Genomic DNA, 20,677 nt, shown 5'->3' with positions numbered 1-20,677 from the left:
CCTATTGCTGCTGTATGCTACTGTCGATTTTGTTTCTGAGGCTTCTCCCTGTGGACGTTGCCTTTGTGGGCTTGATAATTAATCCATGAGTCATTGAACGGCTGGAGGACTCCACTCCTCTTTTATAACTTATAAGAAAAAAACAGCTCTTAAAAATCTTGTTGTCAGATACCATGTATATTTTACCATAAAGTTTTCTTTGACAGAGGTGGCAAATGTTTTCATTAGCCTTTTGCCTTACATCTATTAGATTGAATTATTAGGCTTAGCAGTGACTGACCTTGACTAGGGTAAGAGATAATTGCCAGTTTATTGCACTTTAACAAAAGTAATGGATAACCGAAGAAGTGACTTTCTGCCTTTTTACAAACAAAAAACCCAAGTATTTAGTTGTTTTGTCTTTTGAATATTCAACTCATTATGCCATAATTAAAGGCTTTATCTACATTTATGACTGGCAGTGTTTGCATTTCTTCAGGAAGCTTGTTTGTGTATTCTGAAGACTTACCTTTTCAGTCAAACCTATTGCATTGTAGCACCATAAATAACACTTGAAATGTTATTTATGTGCTATTCAAAGTTGTTTCTTAAAGGTTGAGGTTAAAGGGTGATATGTTTATTTTTAGTGTCAGTGATACATTGGCCATATTGTTTGTAGTATCAATAATACGTAATTATTAATCAATTAGGTTGAATGACCAAATGTAATTTTCACTCTTTCTTTGGTGAAAAATAATCCCATCCATACGTTTTGTTTTATGACATTTTCTGACTGTAACATTAATATGAGATGTTAAGCATTTTTAATTCTCAGTTGGTTACTATTAAAATGAGTGTATTGCATTGACTCAGAGGTGAGGAAACTGCAGAGTATCTTGATATCTGCAATGCATGTAGGGCAGCAGGACTTTTTCAGATGAGAATTTATTATTACTAGTTTGGCATTGTAGGGTAGAGTTTTCATTGTTTTAACTCAGAACACTTCACAGCCATGTGATCAGGTAGTTGATGCAACAGAGAGTTATTGGAATTGATCATAGGGGAGTAGAGACTGTTCATTATTAATTGTTTTTATTCAGGGCTTTAGATCAGTTTTTTTGTTATGTATTATTATAGTTGAAAAGGACTTACCACACCCACTATGCAGTGTTTGAAGCCATTTGTAGACCTAAATCCTCTTTTTCCTTGACTTTGTTTCTCAGACCACCAATTCTCCCTAGTCCTTCTCCTTCAAAATCCATTCCAATCCCACAGCCCCTCCGACCAGCAGATGAAGACCATCGGAATCAATTTGGGCAACGCGACCGATCCTCTTCAGCTCCCAACGTTCACATCAATACAATCGAGCCAGTCAATATTGATGTGAGTATTGCTGACCATTAGATCAGGAATAGTAGATGTGATGTGTTCCTTGTGAATGTCAGTGTGTTGAGTTCATTGTGTACACAATGTACACTATGTTTCTGAGATAATCCTCAATGATTTGCCATAATCTTCAAAGATCATTCATTTTTCATTTTTTTAATAGATTCTTTTGCTGTTGAGAGCTGTAAGAACATAATCCATTCTCTGAAAGCAGAACTGCCTTTTGGCAGTTCTGTCCTTTTAATTTTCAAAGAAACATTCTGCCCCAAACAACTGCCTTTTTTTTTTTCTGCCTTTAGTCCCACAGCTTATGCTGTTAGCATTCTGTGTTAAACACATTGTTATGCAAGATAAAGACTTTTTAGTATTTGTATTCCATGTAATAATTTTGGCATTGAAGGAAACTTAAATAATTAAATTAAGCTGAGTTCACATATTCTGATATTCCCTAAGAGTTTAAGAGCCCAGTTCATGTTGTTTTGAGCATTCCTTGAGAATGTTCAGAAGCTGCTGCATTAAGGTTTTTTCCACAATTTTGAAATCTCTGGGTGATGTAACTAATATAACTAATAATGATGGTTGGTATTAGCATAAGGACAGCTAGGACCTTTCAAGATGTTGCCTTTTGCTAACTTTGCTAACATACACAGTTTGTATTTTATCCTTAAATCTGCTGTCTAGAAATTAGTCATTTGTTGGGTGAGCAGTCTTGAAATCTGCCTGGACACTGAAGCACAAAATCAGTTTTGGCATGTGAGCTGAGGGAAAGGTGAAATGTTAAGAGTGTGGCTATGTGGGTATTTGTATGTGGTATATGGCAGTGGTACAGCTGAGGCATAGCCAGCGCTTTTGGCAAAGTGCAGGTGTGTAAGGAAACAAATATAATTTTGGAACAAGAAGAGAATAAAAAAAGCGCTTTATTATAAAAAAGGACATACAGAAGCAGACTGCTAGAATTTTCTCCTTCTGTTTATAGAGTCCTTAGTGTAGTTTGCTTTTAGTCTGGATGGGCATGTTGCAAAAGATAGTTTCAGCTCACAGAGGATTGCAAGTGAAGAAAGCCTTCTGCAGATAGTAATTTCTGAGAAGAGCAGTGTGCCTGGCTATGCAAATCAGGTATATTGTTATGAGAAAAAACAAAGCAGGATTCATTTGACTCATGTACTTCAGTACAGAAAATTCATGTCCCAGGTTCTGATATGACAATTCAAACCATTTCTGCTACTGACAGCTGTGTTTTTAAATCAATATTTTCTTGTCAGCATCTCTTTTGGGTAGTGTACATTTCACTTTACTGCAGAGAGATGGTGTTTTAAAGCAACTTAATTTTGAAAAGTGTAGTAGTTGAGTCATTGCTATTAGTAAGTCAGGGTAGGAAACCACTTTTATTTCATGGGCAACATATGACACTATGAATTCATGAACTTATCAGTCTCAATTGATTCCAGAATGTAAATGTTAATACCTAAATTAAACACAGCTTTTAAATTTTTTTATAGGACTTGATTAGAGACCAGAGTTTACGAGGAGAGGGAGGTAAGTAGCATTTAAACTACTGTGTTACTTTTAATTACACAACTGTTTTGTCTCTTCCCGCTACCCTACTTCCTTCTACAAAACACAGCCACAATGCAAAATATGACTAGAACAAAAAAGTGGATTTACATTTGCTTGTCCATGAACTTAGTACTTGTTTCATGAAGATTTGAGTCATTTGCTGGTCATTCTGGGAGTGGGGGAGACAGAAGGAGAAAAAGTTTTGAAGTAGTATCTAGTTTTTTTTAGTTTTAAATTACTTTTTTACTCTTTCTCTCACCCACCCACACACACACACACACACTTATTCACTCACATGGCTGCACATAGATACACAACTTCCCAAAGATTTTTATGCCTGTTGTTACCTTTTCACACATGGAAACAACAGGGGTTTTGAATGAAAACCATCATGGTAGATGGGCCTTCCATAGGAACTGCTGCATCCTAAAGCAGCTTGAAATACTCCAGTTCTTCTCCCCCTCTACCCCTGCTGAAGTTGCTGCTTTGCTGTACTGCATGCCTGTGCTACTCTTGGAAGCAGATTATGAGGATCTTACACTAAAGCCAGGTCTTTTTATGTTTCCTTCAGTAACTGCCCTAATTCACAGTTAAGTCAGAATTAGTGCCAGAGGGTTTATTTTTCTTCACGTGTTGTGCATGGGCCTCTTAAGTTATTTCTCCCACTGGTTGTCAAGGTCCTGAAGAGGGTTTCTTATGTGCTGTATTTATTCCTATGAATATAAGAATAAAGCAGAAATACTGAAAACAGAGAAATACTAAGTAGGGCGGGCATATGACAGTTTTTCCAACACCAAATCAGTAACACAATTGGTTTCTACTGATTATAACTTGCTTCAGCCATAAGTATGGGTCTGAATTACCATAGTGCACCCTTTCCTGATCTCAAAGGTTTTGTGCTATCGACTTTCACTCACTTTGTTTCTGCCATGCAAATCTGGTATTTGGTAAGATGTGTTGTGTTTGATGGAGCTGTCTTTAATAATGCCAGCAATAGGCACTTTAAAGAAAGAAATTTCCTTTAGCCCTGCAAGCTACTAATTGCAAATTGCCAGTTTAAGCTGTTTTTGTATGTGTTGATAGGTGTGGCTCTCCAGAGTTTTGCCCATTTTGTTCAACATTTAAATGTTGTGCGATCATGTTGGTTTTAACTTTCGATCATAAACCGTCTGCTTGGCATCTGAAAACAATTGGCTATTTCCAGTCCTGAAAGAGTGCTCTTGGGAATTGACTTTTTTTCCTTCGAAGTACAGAAGAAATCTATAATTAGGAGTCAAAGCATCCTAGTTATTTCCCATGACTTCTTTCATTTCTTCTATGTGTCTGTCTTTCTGTCTCTGCCTGCCCGTCTCTTTCTCTCTAACAGCCCCTTTGAACCAGCTGATGCGCTGTCTTCGGAAATACCAATCCCGGACTCCCAGTCCCCTCCTTCATTCTGTCCCCAGTGAAATAGTGTTTGATTTTGAGCCTGGCCCAGTGTTCAGAGGTAGTTGGGCTCTTCTTTCTTGTTTTCACCCAAACAAAATAAGTAAAACCACAGATGCTGTTTGTGCCTCACCCTCACACCGTGTGTATGTAAGTGTGTGAGTTTATCAAAACACCTCTGTTTTTTGCTTGGCCTGGCTGGAATGCTTTGAATGTGCTTTTCACACATACTCACTTTCACCTTTACACGCTTGAAAATGATTATAAATGAAGTCTGACTTAAATCTCCAAAAGCAAGGAATTTCATAGTTGAGGTTTTTCTGTGAACCTTAACCTAATCTTTCTAAACAAAGGGCACTGGATTGCATTGCAGTGATTTTAAATATGAAATTATGTCCTTAACTTAGAATTTCCTTGACTGTTCAATTTAAGTCAGTTCAGTGCTATAGCAGTCGTCTGTATTTAATATTCTCTGTTTTGAAAAGTGATGTAGGAAATCAAATGTGAATTACAAACATTTCCATTGATATCTTGTTAGGTCTCAAACTTTTCAAGTAATGTGTCATGTCAGCTTTCAACAAATACTTCGTTTTGACAGTGTGCTAGTGACACCACATCGGGGCTCTGGATGGTTTTAGTAGTTTTTATTTAGTTAGTAAATTTGACTGAAACATCATTTCTGTCCCATACTAGGTAAAATAAGACACTCTAGATTTTCATGTCATTGGCCGTGGGGGTAATTCAGGCCTTGAGCTGTCAATGGATCTGTTGTATTGCACAAAATCCCAAAAAAACTCTGTGGGATTTCGTATGCTGGAGAAACCAACTACTGAGTAATAGCATGAAATGTTCATACTTGTGTCTCTACATAATACGTGTAGGAATGGTTAGTTCAGTGCATGTAGTGTGGTTTTCAAATGCTACCGTCTTGGCTGTTTCAAAGACTCTTGTTTCAGAATATATCAAGAACAGCTCACCTTTTGCACTTGTAAAGATCTTCCAGAAGTCTTTGCAAGAAGACAGGTGCTCCCAACAAGCAAACTGGCTGCAGAATGAAATATGTTACGTACTGCTTCAGAGTCCAAGCTATTGACTTAAATCCAGCATTATCTGAAGTATTCTACTCTAATAACTTGAAAACAGGCCATCTGGTATTATTATGAACAGATTAACTACAGTGTTCTGCCATGTGCAGGAAGCACTTTTGGTGAAGGGTGAATATTGTACTAGCGTTCCCATATTGTGGTATTAAAATTTAAATAGAAGATTTTGGTCAAAGAAAATGTATCCCAGATCTTTGCTATTGCAGAGGAAATCTGTAACCCAGTAAACTTTTAGGAAGTTGCTCATGTTCTGGGAACATCATACATTTGATTCTACGTATGTTTGATTTCAGATGAATCGTATAATAAATAAATGACGATGTCATGGTCATAACATGAACATAAATCCATCCTTCAGGTCACTGGCTTCCAGCTGATTATAAATTTAGTTAGGATGCACAATATACATCATTATTGTTTCTTTAGTATGTGGGACAGTTTACAGATGCTGTTTACACAGCATCTGTATCTGTTGGTATGTAATTTTGTGCATCCACTTCCAAGTGCATAGATTTTAGCTTAGTGAGTCCAGTGATGAATACATATAGTCTGAATAAATTAGCATGCACTGAGTGACTGAACTTAAGCAGCAGTTTAAAAAGTCACCAAGTCCTAGTTGCCATTAGGAGACACTTTTTGCTTAAGAGGGGAGCTTCTAAGAGAATATGAGGAGTATTGTCTTCCACCACTTCCCAGAGCACTGATGTGAGAGAAGGCTGTGGAATGTTAGAGGTCTTGTTCAATGACATATATTGTTTAGCAAAGCAACATGAATTTAATTAACAGTTGACCCTATTTTATGTCCTTTGCATTGGAAGGGTCAGCATAACCTTGTTAGGAATAATTGTGATGTATTTTAAAAAGCAGTGTCTAGGTGAAGTGCTCTATTTGAAAAGGGCCACTGGGGCTCTGAAAGAGCTCTCTTAGTAACATTTTCCTGCATAGATTTGTTTAGATAACCTACAGGCTACAGACATACTGTTCTTTTTGTGTTTCCTAGAATATGCTTCAAATAGCTAACTAAAGTACTTGTGCTTTTTTAATGCTTTCTAAAGTCTAATATTTATTTTTAAATAATAGTTCTCTGCTAACAGATAGCTTTAAAACAGCCAAATGATTTTCAGGTGGCGCTTGGAGACTCAACCAGAAAACATTTCAATTATTTACATTTAGTCTATTTTGATTCCAAAGTACAATAGTTCAGCTATTTGTTGGGTTCCTAAAAGCTTAGCTACAAGAAATATCAGAGGTAGATGGTGCTAACTAAAATGCTACTGTTCTTCTCAAAGAAAGTGATGCCATTTTAAAAATACATCCTAAAGTATTTTTTTCTTTCTTAAAAAGCCATTGTCCTTTTGTTAATTCTTGAATAAGAGATATCTATACAGGGATGTTTGCTATAGATTTGTCTCTTCCTGAAATCTGAGACACGAGCACTAATGTAATATTAGGACAATATTCCTGTATATGTTTGTTCTCTCTTAACATTCACATTGATGTTTAGAGATACTGCATCTTAAACACAATTCTTGCACCTAATGTCAATACATTAAGGGAAGGTGGATTCTTACAGATAAAACTATTCTGTTTCTGAAATTTAGGCTCAGCTGCAGGCTTGTCTGCAACACCTCCCGCTTCTTTGCCCGGGTCACTAACCAATGTGAAAGCGTTACAGAAATCACCAGGACCCCAACGGGAAAGGAAATCATCCTCATCCTCAGAAGACAGAAATCGAATGGTAAGGGAAAGATCAGCTGTTTTCTTTTGTAGAAATATTACACAAGCATCTTCCTCTCACTTTTCTTTCATCCAAGTTCTATAAATTATTTTGAAGATGAATATGGCAATGATCAAGAACTTGAAACTGATAAATAATAGAGTGGGATAATCCACTTTAAGCCCATAAATAATTGTGGGACTGATATATAAATAATTTAAATAATTCACTAAACTCACTTTTACTAGTGTGACTCATATTGTAATGCCACTTTCCCTTCATGTAACAGCTTAAATTTTCCCACCATGATTCATAAACTTTGAAAGTAACAAATGTAACAAATTTTTATGTAACAATACATGAAAACATAAAAAGATCCACTTTTTAAAAAATTCATAGTTTAGTATTATGACTAACAATTTAAAATCAAGTATGCTTTCTTTTTAGTAAGCCTTTCTTAATATTTTCGGATTTTAACACTGGCAGAAAGCTGTTACAAATGTTTCATGCCAGGTAATAATTTGGCATACCTGTGTCCTGAGGTTTTGTGTAGGGCTAAGTTTAGAAGTCAAAAATCAACATGTGAAAAAGAACATTTTATCAGGACATTATTGATGGTGAGAAATTTTTAACAAAGGAGCTGTTTTCAGAGGCATTAATGCACTTGTTTTCTTCCTTTTTATTGTTTCTGCACATATATGAAGAAAACTCTTGGTCGACGGGATTCAAGTGATGATTGGGAGATACCAGATGGACAGATCACAGTTGGACAAAGGATAGGGTCTGGATCATTTGGAACAGTCTACAAAGGAAAGTGGCATGGTATGTGGCCATGATGTCTAACAGCTGTTCTTGAGGAGGTCACAGTGCCTGCCAGGGCACACCCAGCTGGACAGCAGCTTCCCAGAAACACACCTGGGATTCTGGTGGGCACCAGACTGAGCCAGCAGTGTGCCCATGCCACAGAGAGGGAGATGGCCTCCTGGGCTGCACTAGGCATTGCCAACAGGTTAAGGGAGGCAGGGGTTAGGGGTTAAGGGAGGCAATCCTTCTCCTCAGCACTGGTGATGCCACACCTGGAATGCTGGATCCAGTTCTGGTCTCCTCGGAGCAAGAGAGATGTGGACATAATGAGGAGACTGCAGTGAAGGGCAGTAAATAAGAGTTTTAAATTAATAAGTAGTATGCTAAATAACTAATGTAAGAACTTCATATTGCTTAGAAACTCAATTCTTACATGTTGTTCTGAACTGAGAAATTATTAGGGTAAAGATGAAACTTCTGAAAGGCAGAAATATGCATCTTGATGAATGAGGATTTCAAACGTGTATTTTTAATAGCTTTGGCCTGGCTATGATTTCTCAGAGTAAAGTAAGAATAGTATTGCTACATTTTACTGAATATTGACTTACTTTAAAATTGTAGTGATTTATTTCATGTAAGCTAAAAAAAGTGTATCCCAAAATTTCTGATGCCCTGTACAACATTCTCTCAAGAGAGGAATATGTATCAATGGTACTTACTAAAAATTGCTGTTTTAAAGGTGATGTGGCAGTGAAAATGTTGAATGTTACGGCACCCACACCTCAACAGTTACAGGCTTTCAAAAATGAAGTAGGAGTGCTCAGGTAAGAATATTTTTAATGGCATGAAATAATGTGTGTAGATTTGTGCTTCATTAATCACTGAATTTTTAGATCTCCATTGGAACACATTGGTCTCACTCCTACGTGATGATACCTCAGGTAGAAAAAATGACCATTTAAAAATATTTCTTTGTACCCACTGTGTGTTTGTCTGCACTCCTATGTTGTCAGTACATATATGTCCAAACACTCAGAACTAGTTTTTGCCAATGTCCTGTCCCCAGGGCTCAGTCAAGCCAAAGAGTGAGTTGTAGGCCTTCCTTTCCTCTATTCACATTTTGCAATTGAAGGAGAACATGACTGATGGTTGGTTTTTCAGCTACAGTCCTGCCCATATTATCTGTTGTTTAATAGTTTCTGTTCAGTAACATTAATTTCTCTGAGTTTTTTTTTTTAATGTAATTCTTATAAAGTAATTTCATAATTTCCTTTTCTCATGTCTGCTGCTTCTAGTATCTCAGAGGAGGTATTTGTTTTGAGTTCAGGTCTTGAACAAAGATCCGTCAGCATGACATGATAGAATATATATTTTGAAGAAACATTACATCAAAATACAATCTGGAGCAGTGATGAGCATAATTGTGTTTTAAGAAACAAAATAGCAAGAAGTTTTTTGTCCCTGGAAACCTGAGGGGTTGAGCTGGGAACCTGTGCTGTGGAAGCATCCCAAATAAGCTAAGAGGAGAAAGGGAATGGTCAGCCTTTTACCCTAGGAAAATGTTAATTCCAAAAACTCTAAGCTCATGATTGTGGAAGTAAAGTCTTTCTGAGGTGTGCTATTTTGGGTATCTCTTAATTTTCTTGACAGAATTTTGACAGAACTGAATGAAATCAAACATCTTGGTCCAGCTTTCTGCTGGTAGTCCCTTCGATGAAGCCCAGCCTGTTTGATACAAAGTCACTTGTTCTATCCTTTGACAAGGCAGATTTACCTATAGTTGTGCTTTCTCCGTTAGGATTCATCATTACTTAGCTTTATGGTAGGATTTGCAAGAAACTTCTTGTTTTTTGTTTCTTCAGCAGTTACTCTCAGCATCACTTGACAAATTCTTGAACCTGAAAAAGGCACAGTCACATAGCACAGAACTGTCCTAGTCCACATTGCTGCAAGGACAAAGGCTCACACGCTGGCATCCCGTGTTAATTTTTTAGTAAAAGAAAACATAAAAGAGCTCTGACATTTTTCAGTTACCCCAAAGTAGTTATTCCATGTTAGTATGATAAGCAAGGCTAACTTCAAGAATAATTCATTAAATTAATCTAGCAAGAGGTTATCATAGGAAAAGTTGAGATTGACCCAACACCTTCTGTTTGAAAATATATATGTAGACTGTGATAGATCTGCCTGGGTTTTCCTGATTTCTTGATCTGATTTCCTCCTGATTCTTATGTTTTTGTAAACAGGAAAACACGACATGTGAATATCTTGCTTTTCATGGGTTATTCAACAAAACCCCAGTTGGCTATTGTTACACAGTGGTGTGAAGGGTCCAGTTTGTATCACCATCTACACATCATTGAGACCAAATTTGAAATGATCAAACTAATTGATATTGCACGACAGACTGCACAAGGCATGGAGTAAGTATTGAATTACTTGTCTGCAAATGGGCACTGGGACAATGTTTACTTATCCCCTTCACACTTTGGCTGACATTGGCAAATAAGGCCAGCTCTCTGCTCACTTTGCTGAGCCCAGGGTCCTGTCTCAATCATCAAGGCATTTGGTGAAAGTATCAGAGCTCTCTGAATAACAGGTTTCAACATCTGAAGAGAACATCCCTATTTTGTTCTAAGGATTGTAAATAATCCTTACTCCCATAGAGGGCCATCGAGTTAGAATTTACCAAAACCAGCCAAATATTATATGTCAAAATGAGAACACTGCTGTAAGAACAGAGAAATTGCACTTCAGCTGAAAAACCACTATGATGATTTTTCTACTCAGTATTCCATTACATTTTCAGTCAAGAGGCGTGGAGGTGTTTGCAGCAACCAGCCTTAGCCTTCTGTTAGCCTGTGCATCTCCCCAGGCTCCATCTGTAGGTAGGGGAGATGCAGAAGCTGTTTTGTGAACACGATTCAAAGCAGAGACACAAATTGGGGCTTTTCCAGCAGTTTTGTGCCAATCTCATTGACTAAACAAAGAGCCATGGGAAACTAACTCAGGCTGTGTCTGCTGTGGGGCAAGTACTTTCCTCTGTGTTCCCTGCCATCTGTTTATCCAGGCTGCAATCAGGGGATCTTTTTTCCACTCCTCTACTAAAAAGCAGTCAGTGTACCCGAGTACACATGAGACTGGGAAGCACATTTAGCTCCTGCAATTTAGAAACACCTTTTCTAAAGCTGTGACTAGCTCACAAAGTCTTGACAGTCCCCATTAAGGCTGGGAGGCAGAAATTGCAGCACGAAAAAAATAAGTAAAGTTCTTTTTACTGTGAATATTGAATTAGAATTGAAAAGCAGAATTTGGAGCATAATTGTTATTCAGCAGTAGCATCAGATTTGAGCTGGAAGTCTAAGCTTTATTTTATTTTTTCCTGTGAATGTTGCAGAAGCTGTCATGGGTAACTGAAGTTTTACTGCCTGCATAAATGTGCAGTTTGAATGTCAACAGAATTCGTTTCAGTAGTACAGTGAATTTTGAGTTGTTGATTGATGAAGTATTATCTAACCCACCTAATCTGTGATATTCCTTTTCAGTTATTTGCATGCCAAATCAATCATCCACAGAGACCTCAAGAGTAATAGTATCCTTTCCCAGAGATTTTGGAAAGTGAAAGCATTCCTGGTTTTTGGTTTTGGTTTTTTACTGCCAGAAATTAACTTACTGATGTGAAAAGCTGTTGGTGTGTGAATATTTGCCAAATAGAAGTTTCACTGAGAAGGGGTAATATCACTAAGAACAACATAGGAGATGCTAACTATGTCTTTTGATTCAATTGCAATAACATAGGGAATTTTAGTTGGTATCACAAAGATTTTTTTGCATCCTTTGGTTTCTTCCTGTAATGAAAGATTTTGTGAGCTGGCTCACGGAACATTTTCAGCTTTTCTTGTACTTGGCACTTCATGAAAGCCACCTGGCCATGGTCTGTTCTGCACCACTGGCCCAGTCATTACTTACATAACCCTTAGATACCATAATTCACCATGCTGGCTGCTTAAAACCTGTGTCATGTGGAGACCTTCTTCAGTGATGCTGAATGGTTAAAACTGTCATGTTCATGTTGTATATTTGTAGCTGTTCATTGTTCTTTTAAGACAGGGCCAGCACTGCTTGTCTGTTTTCCCTTAACATTCCCCCCTTAGATATTTTTCTTCATGAAGACCTCACAGTAAAAATAGGTGATTTTGGTCTAGCTACAGTGAAATCACGATGGAGTGGATCCCAACAGTTTGAACAGTTGTCTGGTTCCATTCTATGGATGGTAAGCAAGGGGGAAGTGGTGAGCTTGTTTCAACAAATTTATTTACCTTTGGCCAAACTTCCTGCTCCTCTCCCTCTGGCACACTGACATAAGCATAGCGTAATAACATAAAAGTTGGCTTAAGCTGGAAAAGACAAGCAGTAATACGAAGTAGTAAGTGAATGTTTTCCAATTCTTCTTTAAGCGTGTGTTTTCCAGTAGTCAGCAGAAAAACTGTAGTGTCTCCATCTTTTATTTGAGCTTTATACTGAAGTGAAAGTAGTGGCTAAGGAAAATGAATTATTAATGAATTATTATCATTAATTAATTATGTATCATTAATCTAAAGTTGAGGAGAAGGTGAGAAAAGCCTTGCAAAACATCCTGCAAAAGAGTAGAGGAACTAGCTCAGCAAAAAGTAAGATGCTCTTAAGTTTTAAGGATTCAAGAAGAGTTGCTTCATACTGCAATCTCCTGTGCAGCTCCACTTTCTCTTTTTCTCCCTGGAAAAACTTAAAGCTCTGTTAGCTGGCATTATTTTCAGTGTCATTAGAATTCTAGTTTCTAAATACGTTCTCAGCCTGGCCAAGGTAATTTTGCTCTATCATAGAGGAATAAAAGGGATCACCAAGCTGAAATGAAGCAATGAATTTTGAGATTCATGTCAGCATCCACTCTATATTAGGACCCAGTAATGCCTGAAGGCAAGAGTGGACCTTGCACCTGTACCCTGGACAAGTGCATGTTTTGTTCCTGGTAGGTGAGGTGCAGCACAATGGAGAAAAATAAAAGCTAATTCTTGCCTTTTCTGGTACAGGCACCAGAAGTTATTCGGATGCAAGATAAAAACCCATATAGTTTTCAGTCGGATGTGTATGCATTTGGGATTGTTCTCTATGAATTGATGACTGGACAATTGCCATACTCCAACATCAACAACAGGGACCAGGTAAGGGGAAGCGCTGACTTCAGTCAAGTGTGGTCTGAAACAGAGATTGGTTCAGACTTGGGTGGTCAACTTTCTGATGTTCTGTGTGTTTCAAGTTTCTGATTCTCATGCTGTGAGATGACATTTCTGCATTTTCTAGAACTGCCTCAGCCACATAGCCACAATTTACTTAATTATCTTGAGGTATTTTTTGTGTTCTTTTTAATTCAAATATAGATTTTCAGCTTCCTGACTGGTTGCCAGGATACTTATTAGGGAGAGAGCAGATTACTTAATAGTAATCTAGTTTAGAATAGTTCTGCAAAGGCAGAATGATCCCCCATATGTGTGTTCAGTTATTCTCATTCTCCCCACCCCTCCACTTGCAGTGAATAACAAATAGTGCAGCTACAGGACTGACAAAACAGAAGAGCAGTCATTTTACCAAGTGGTTTATATTCATTTCAACTTTGAGAGAGCATGCACCGTCTAACTGAATTGCAGGATACCAGCATTTCTCAAATCCTGTTTGTTGGACAATGTAACTTCCCAGAGTCTGGGGATCCTATAAGAAGATTACTTAATTGTGAACAAATATTCCATAAGTCTTAATGATCCCACACGCCATACTACATCTCCATGGGATAGGCACGTTTGGGAAGGCATACCTGATTCATTATTTCTGTCTAACCTGAAAATAGCATCTGTGCATCAAGATCTTCGGTGTAAACTATTCTCTGTCTGAGCAGTGATGTATTTGTTGCTTCTGTGTCCTCATCCCTTGTTTTTTCACTGTCAGTACTTGAGAACTGAAACCATAGCAACGTTCATCTGTGAATGCCATTTTATAAGGCTGCTTCCCTATCTGCCAGAACACTTCATCCCAATTCATCAAATTTGGAGTGACTCCTTTTTAGTTTTCTTTTTCTTTTTTATAATTTTGGTTTTGCCTTTAATGTCTGGATTCCTGGCCAGATGGATCCAACCTTCTAAAAACAGTATTTGGCCTTGTTTAGCTTTTTACCTTTTGAGAGCTGAAAGGTGAACCCAGTGATGTGGGTGCTTACAGTGAAGTGCCGAAACAAATTTTAAAATGTAGGTGAAGCCAACATATGTGATCTGATGTCTTGAGTTCTGTCGCTCCATGTCTATTGTATGAAAAGTTGCAAATATTCCTCACTCTCTGATGCATTTACATCAGCTACTATGACACAGCCAAGATTCTTAGTGAACAAAGTGTAATTCTTGTTATACCTCAGAGTGTTTCTCTCACTTCAACAGATTTTTCTAGACTGTTCTTGTAGTGATACTCTTTTCTCTAGTCTAAAATAAAAGATTAGCCCTTATATTATTTGTAAAGAAACTATTTGAAACATAAAGAGTAATGAATTTTGAATAATTTCAACTTGTACCATTATTTAGAAAATACCAACTGCTAGATAATGGGAAGTCTGATTGCAGCAGAGGTAAGGGATGCAGTACACAAGTGTCTACTAGAAAATCCTGCTTGGCACTTGAGGATTTCTAAAGGAACCATATGGAAATTCTCTGTTCTTCCGTGATGCCAACACAGATGTGACTGAAGCAGAGTTAAAAAAGGACTAGGACTGTGTTAGTATAAATAACATGTGTAGCATGCTTGAGATGTGAGGGTTTTCTGTTGTGGATTTTTTTTTTCCCCCCCAGTGTCGAGACGTGAAATAGTTACACTTCATTAGAGAGAAGGTGTGATAAACCTGCTGGGTTGTCTGAGTTCTCAGCAAAGGCAGTAATTACTGCTGCAGCATGAATGGATCTTTGATTAGCTGGTTTGGAAGTGCTTTTTAGTGTTAGTGCTACTGCAGTACTCAAACCACGTTGCAAATGACCTTGGCTTGACATGATGATGTTTGATGGTTTTTTATATATACAAAGATGATTAACCATATTTGTTTTGTTTTTCTGCTTCCTGTCAGTTTACTTGGTTTTATGCTGAAGTTTTATCCTTAGGGAAATATAGGCCTCCCATTTTGAAAGAATTACTGTAAAAATACCAAGCCTCTCTCCTCTTCTACAGAGAGGAGGGAGTTTCTCTTTTTCTTTTGAGGTGCTTTTTTTCTTTTATTTCTTTCTTTTTTTCTTTTTTTTTTTTTGTTTTTTTTGTGAGAGTGGGGGAGGTGGTCAGATGTCAAGAATAAGCTTATGTCTTTGAAAAGTATGTGACGGAATCAATTCTCAGAAAAGGTTTTTAATATCCAAAGTCCTTGTGTTTCTTAAAATACCTTTCAGTGTGAAGTTGTTGTTGATTTGTAATATAAAACAGAATATTTCTTTTTACAGAATATTTATTTTTAGACATTCTGTTCCTGCCCCAGAGTTGCTTGTTCTTGTTTTTGTCAGTTTTTGACACCGAAGAACTGTTCCTTAGATGTTTATTGCTATAAATGGTAACCATTTACTAGTGTTCAAGTTCCACAGAAATCTCTCTGAGGAGGAGGAGAGATCTAATTTTTTCTCTGTACTGAATAGGTTAACAAGCATTGCTCTAAGAAATTTGTCAATTTCAATACCAGTTAATGTTTGCTGGGAGCAGATATCTTGTTGCTGCAACCAAAATAGTCTAGCAAAATGTTCACCTTTTGTGACTGTTTATTTTATCAATTCAGCTTCTTCCTCTTTCATCTTTTTTCCCCTTAAATAAAGATAATTTTCATGGTGGGACGAGGATACCTATCTCCAGACCTCAGCAAAGTACGGAGCAACTGTCCCAAAGCTATGAAGAGACTAATGGCAGAATGCTTAAAAAAGAAAAGAGATGAGAGACCCCTTTTTCCACAGGTGAGAAATGCTTCTCTTTAGCTCTCAACAGACTTTACAATTAAAAGTTGTGAACTCACTGGCCAGTTCCAATTTTTTTTTTATTAGTGCTATGGCAGGGTTTCATAAGAGACCTGGTTCAATACCTGGTTAGTTCTGTTTAATTAGAAATGCTCATTTTAATTTCAAAACACAGGTATTAAAATGACCTGTGTATTTGGAAAAGTATTTACATACTGGAGAAAGTTTCAGCTGGGAGATAATGAAAGTAATAGTTACAGTTAGACACGCAAATTAGTACTTGGTATATGTACTCAGAAATGTTTACACTGCCCTCCTTGCTCTCCCCCAAGCTTCATGACCGTAAACAGACAGTTTTGCCACAGAGCTCGATTTTTATCGTGCCTGCTGAGGAAGGTTTGGGTCCAAAAAGCTTGAGGGGGAGGAAGGCAAAAATCTGATTTTTTTTTTCCCCCTGTTTTGAATGTAACCAAATCGTTTTCAAAGGATAAGGAGCTCCCCCTGCTGACTTTTTGGTAAATGTTATTAAGGAAAATGCTGGCAGAGCTGGGTTTGTTTGCAGCAATGGCAGGTACAGGTACTAGGGCATAGACAAGGAGTCCAATAAAAAGCAAGTGTTTTCACTGTGCTTAGAGGGAATCAGTGTGCCTTTAAAAAGGGGAAAATTCCCCCACTGTCATTTTTCAGCTTCCTTAGCATATAAAAATTAAGAGCGCAGTGCAGTAAACTATATTTTAAAAATCTTTCTTTTAATATGTGTTTAAATATTTTTCTGTAGTTAATTGATATTGAGCCTTTAGTTTTAAGAGAAAGTCACAGCTTTGGAACAGGAGGTTTGACCATGTATTTTCTATGTTTTAGATTCTTGCCTCCATTGAGCTTCTGGCCCGGTCATTGCCAAAAATTCACCGCAGTGCATCTGAGCCCTCGTTGAACCGGGCTGGCTTCCAGACAGAGGATTTTAGTCTATATGCTTGTGCTTCTCCAAAAACACCCATCCAAGCAGGGGGATACGGTGGGTTTCCAGTGCACTGAACCAAAATGTGAAAGCATGTGCCTGTGTGTCTGTGTGCTGGTGTGTCCTGTGAGTGCAAGGTGTTTGTTCTCAGTTCCTACCAGCTCCGACCGTAAGGTTTACTGAGGGAACAAAGACTCATTTCCTAACACCAGCATTGAGTGTTCCCAGCACAGAGTCTGTGTTGCTAACTAGTGCCCTGGGAACAGCTGGCACAAGATGTGTAATGTCACATTAGAGAGATGGGAAAGCAACTTCAAAACAAGCAAAAATCTTCTTAAGGTCATCGGGTGTAATTTTTGCCTAGTTTATTGATGGGAATTAGTTACTCAGGAGTACATTTGATTTGAATCTACTCAAGCTGTGGTTGTCTGTTGTTTTGGGGGCTTTGTGGGTTTTTTTACTTCATTTAAGTTCATTATATTTGAGCAAGAAGCTTTAGATTCTTCATTTAGTTAGGCTATTCATGTGGGAAACACTTGGAAAGATAAACTTAGATTCAAGGCTGAACACAGTCAAAACTTTATTGTGGTCAGCAGAAGTAAGCAGATACAACACAGAATCCAAAGAAAGCCCTGAATAACATGTGACTCTTATCTTGAAAGTGGAAGTTTAAATTAGCACTGTGTAGGAAACATTTCTCCTACTGAAGAGTGGTGAATGGGGTTTTTTGTTACATTTTTCTCGAAATATTCTGACCTGATACAGTTTACACCATTTTGAAGTGGTCTGTTACAATGCAACAGGAAGAAATTCTGAATGTGCTTTTGCTAAGCTACAAGGCTATTGCTGGTAATGGTGCCTGTATCCTTCAGTTAGTACGGATTTCAACATATATAAAAGCATTTTAAATCTCAAGCAGGACCAAGTGCTTTAAAAGGACAAATGCTGCTAACACCCGTAATAGGAAAAGAAGATTTGAAAAAGCAGTTTTGTTCATGAAAATCAGTGTTATACTACAAATTTTGTTAAGATGAAAAGTGTTAATTACTTTAATGTTGTTAAGAGTACACTGAACATGCTTCTCTTCAGTGACAAATTGATTTTTCCACTTCCATGGAAAAGCTGCTAGTTTGACTAGGCAGAAATGAATCAGTTGGAATAGATATCTAACTGAGAAAGTTAGACACCTTACCAAAATCCTCCTCACTTCAGAGACTGATTTTCTCTAGAGCGTTTCTCTAGAACAAGTGCATCAGTGTAGTGGTTTAGGTTATATCAATCTTTAATGTCAGAAATGAAAAAAATATGTACAGACAGTGTTCTTGTATGTTTTGAGATGAGTTATGTGGTTTTACTTGGTTTAAACTGCTGAACTGTTAATTTTCACAGATTACTCTGCATTGGAAACATGCTGCCGCTGCTGTTGTTAGGACTTCAAGGCCCAGGGGTGTTCCTAGTGGCTTCTGATTTATATACTCACAGAGAAGTTTGCCTGTTGCTAGCAATACATTTTTGAAATAGATCAGGAATTCCAAAATGTTTTGGTTTACTGCTGTCTGGCAACTGAGCCTTTTAAAATGGGAAGCAGATGTAGGGAGCATGAAGAAATACAGGCAATTTTTACATTTTCTGGATGGATTATAATGGTCTTTTTGGCTTCTGCTGTTGGAATAGTTTGGGAACTAACTTTTCTCCTTTTCTTAGTCAAGAAAATTTAGCTGTTGAAATCTCTCTCTATGGAAATAGTTACAGAGGACAAAATTGTTATTGTTTTATAAAATCAGTTTCCCATCTTCCTGGTAGCTTCACCTCATTTTGGCAGGCTTATCTTAAAATGAAAACAGGACTGAAGTGTTGTTTTCCTCTTTCATTCTTTATTTTATGTATCTGTTCTAGCAGTGATGAGCAATGTTTCCAAAGCTGTGGGGTGTGGTATTCAGGACAGAGCAAAAGGATGCTACTGGGTCTCCTGCAGAATCTAGAAATGGGGCATCCCACACGGGGAGTTGCAGAGAGTGCAGAACCATCCATCCCCATTGCCCTGCCCAGGCTTATTCTTGTTCGGGTCTGCCAGATCAGTTCAAACCAGTTATTCCTTGGAGTAGTGTTATCCTTCTTGTTGTTAGATTGTTCATCTGTGCTCTCAGAGCTACAATTATGGGGGGAAAGTGCTGCTCTCCTTGGACACATTTGGCCCCACTTCCTGCTGTATGGTCAGTGCATTCTTCTTGTGTCACCTGTTCTTACTGAGCATTTTGGGTTCCATGGCCATAATGTGATTTTAGCTTCACACTAACCATTTTATGAAGCCTAAAAGGAGGCTGTTTTGTGGATCATTAACTTTATCTGACAGAGAGGTATTTAGAGGTCTCATTTCTCTAATTGCTGCTTCAATGAGATTTGGGAGTATCTGTGGGATGAAGGTGCCTAACTACACTTGTGGATTTGGGTCAGAGTTCTCAAAGGTGTAATTCAGCTATATTGTTTAGAAACAGATATCTGTTGTTTCAGAAAACATGCCTGTAGGATCCTAGGTTTTTCTGGAGGAGTAATTTATACTAGGTGAGATTCCTTTTTATTTTACTTCCTTACATATCAATACAGAAACAAAGTCTGTCTTGGTACCTTCAACATGTTCCAAATTTTTACTTACCCACTGGATAGTATCCATACAAAAGATCAGCACAAGATCCAACAGAAAACTACCTCCTTTTTTTTTTTTTCCTGTGTCTGTGAATGTAAACCAGACATGGTGTTGGAATCTGGTGTTTGCCAACGATAAATCAGTCAGTCTCTAGTTCAGTAGCTAAGGCTGGCACAGCCTGAAGGTGAACCATTCTTCTCCTTACAATTCTTCTGAGAAATATGGCATCTACCCTAGGGTAAGGAGTACAGTTCAGATGATGTGTGTACACCTTAGTAACCCCATGAATTCAGGTAGCTTACAAATTTGTGAGAGTACAGAATGGTAGCTGCATCTTAAATCCTTCCAGGAATTGGGGGTAGCAGGTTTACTCAGAACATGCTCTTGTAATACATTGTTTGGAGGCAACATGAAAGACCTTGATCATCTTTTCAGTACAGATTTTTTGAAAGTGTGCATTTAAAATGGTTTTCACTTGCTCTGCATGAGACAAGCCTGAAAAGACTGTACTAGTTGATTTGAAAGGGATTTGTAAGAAGTATATATTTTCAGATGCTATCCATCCTTTGGAAAGAAATTGCTTTGCTACCAGTCAAAGCAAATATCTGCAGTTCTGCTTGATAAAATGCACCTCAGATGTCTGGCTCACAATGAATATAAATATCTGGGGATCTTTTTGATACAAAGTTGCTAAGCATGGTGGTTTCATAGCTTGGTAGGGGTAGGTATAGGCATGTACATACCTCACCTAGGGAAAGATGTTACTGGCAACTTCATTTTACACATGTTCAGTCAACATAATCCCCTTATTAGATGACTGTGTTACCTATTTTGGTCTCCTATTGATTTGAGATCAGATTAACACTGGAATTTTGAAAGGGGAGATTTAGCATTAGCTTGTCAAAGAAAATATGGTTGCTAAGGTTTTGTTTAAATGGCAGCAAAGTCTGAAAATTACCTTTTTAAAGCTACCATTCTATCTCAAAGAAGTCTTTACTTCTGGTCCTGTTTTTCTATTGTTCTTTCCCAACTAAAGGTTCTTTTTTTTTTTCCCTTGAAAGTCCCTATATTACTCGTAAAATCTGAATTATTACCAGAAGTAGGCAG

At 37.7% G+C, this 20,677-nt stretch overlaps 1 protein-coding gene across 2 annotated transcripts in view; it reads left to right on the top strand.

Annotated features, from left to right (window-relative positions):
• Positions 1-20,677, top strand: part of BRAF (B-Raf proto-oncogene, serine/threonine kinase) — an 83,413-nt gene that overhangs the window by 52,040 nt on the left and 10,696 nt on the right. The window contains exons 8-19 of one of the 2 annotated variants that reach the window (XM_041398469.1): positions 1,203-1,362; positions 2,865-2,901; positions 4,289-4,408; positions 7,052-7,188; positions 7,872-7,989; positions 8,711-8,795; positions 10,218-10,394; positions 11,517-11,563; positions 12,126-12,244; positions 13,041-13,172; positions 15,834-15,968; positions 16,830-16,983. In XM_041398469.1, coding sequence (XP_041254403.1) covers positions 1,203-1,362; positions 2,865-2,901; positions 4,289-4,408; positions 7,052-7,188; positions 7,872-7,989; positions 8,711-8,795; positions 10,218-10,394; positions 11,517-11,563; positions 12,126-12,244; positions 13,041-13,172; positions 15,834-15,968; positions 16,830-16,983 — 1,421 coding nt within the window. The remainder of the gene's footprint in view (positions 1-1,202; positions 1,363-2,864; positions 2,902-4,288; positions 4,409-7,051; positions 7,189-7,871; positions 7,990-8,710; positions 8,796-10,217; positions 10,395-11,516; positions 11,564-12,125; positions 12,245-13,040; positions 13,173-15,833; positions 15,969-16,829; positions 16,984-20,677) is intronic. The other variant, XM_041398470.1, reaches the window with a different exon arrangement.

The sequence above is a fragment of the Onychostruthus taczanowskii genome, unplaced genomic scaffold (genome assembly GCF_017590055.1).
Source record: "Onychostruthus taczanowskii isolate IOZ18803 unplaced genomic scaffold, ASM1759005v1 scaffold15, whole genome shotgun sequence".
NCBI lineage: Eukaryota > Metazoa > Chordata > Aves > Passeriformes > Passeridae > Onychostruthus > Onychostruthus taczanowskii.
The sequence above is the reverse complement of the archived record's forward strand: the minus strand, read 5'-3'. Positions and strand labels throughout refer to the sequence as shown.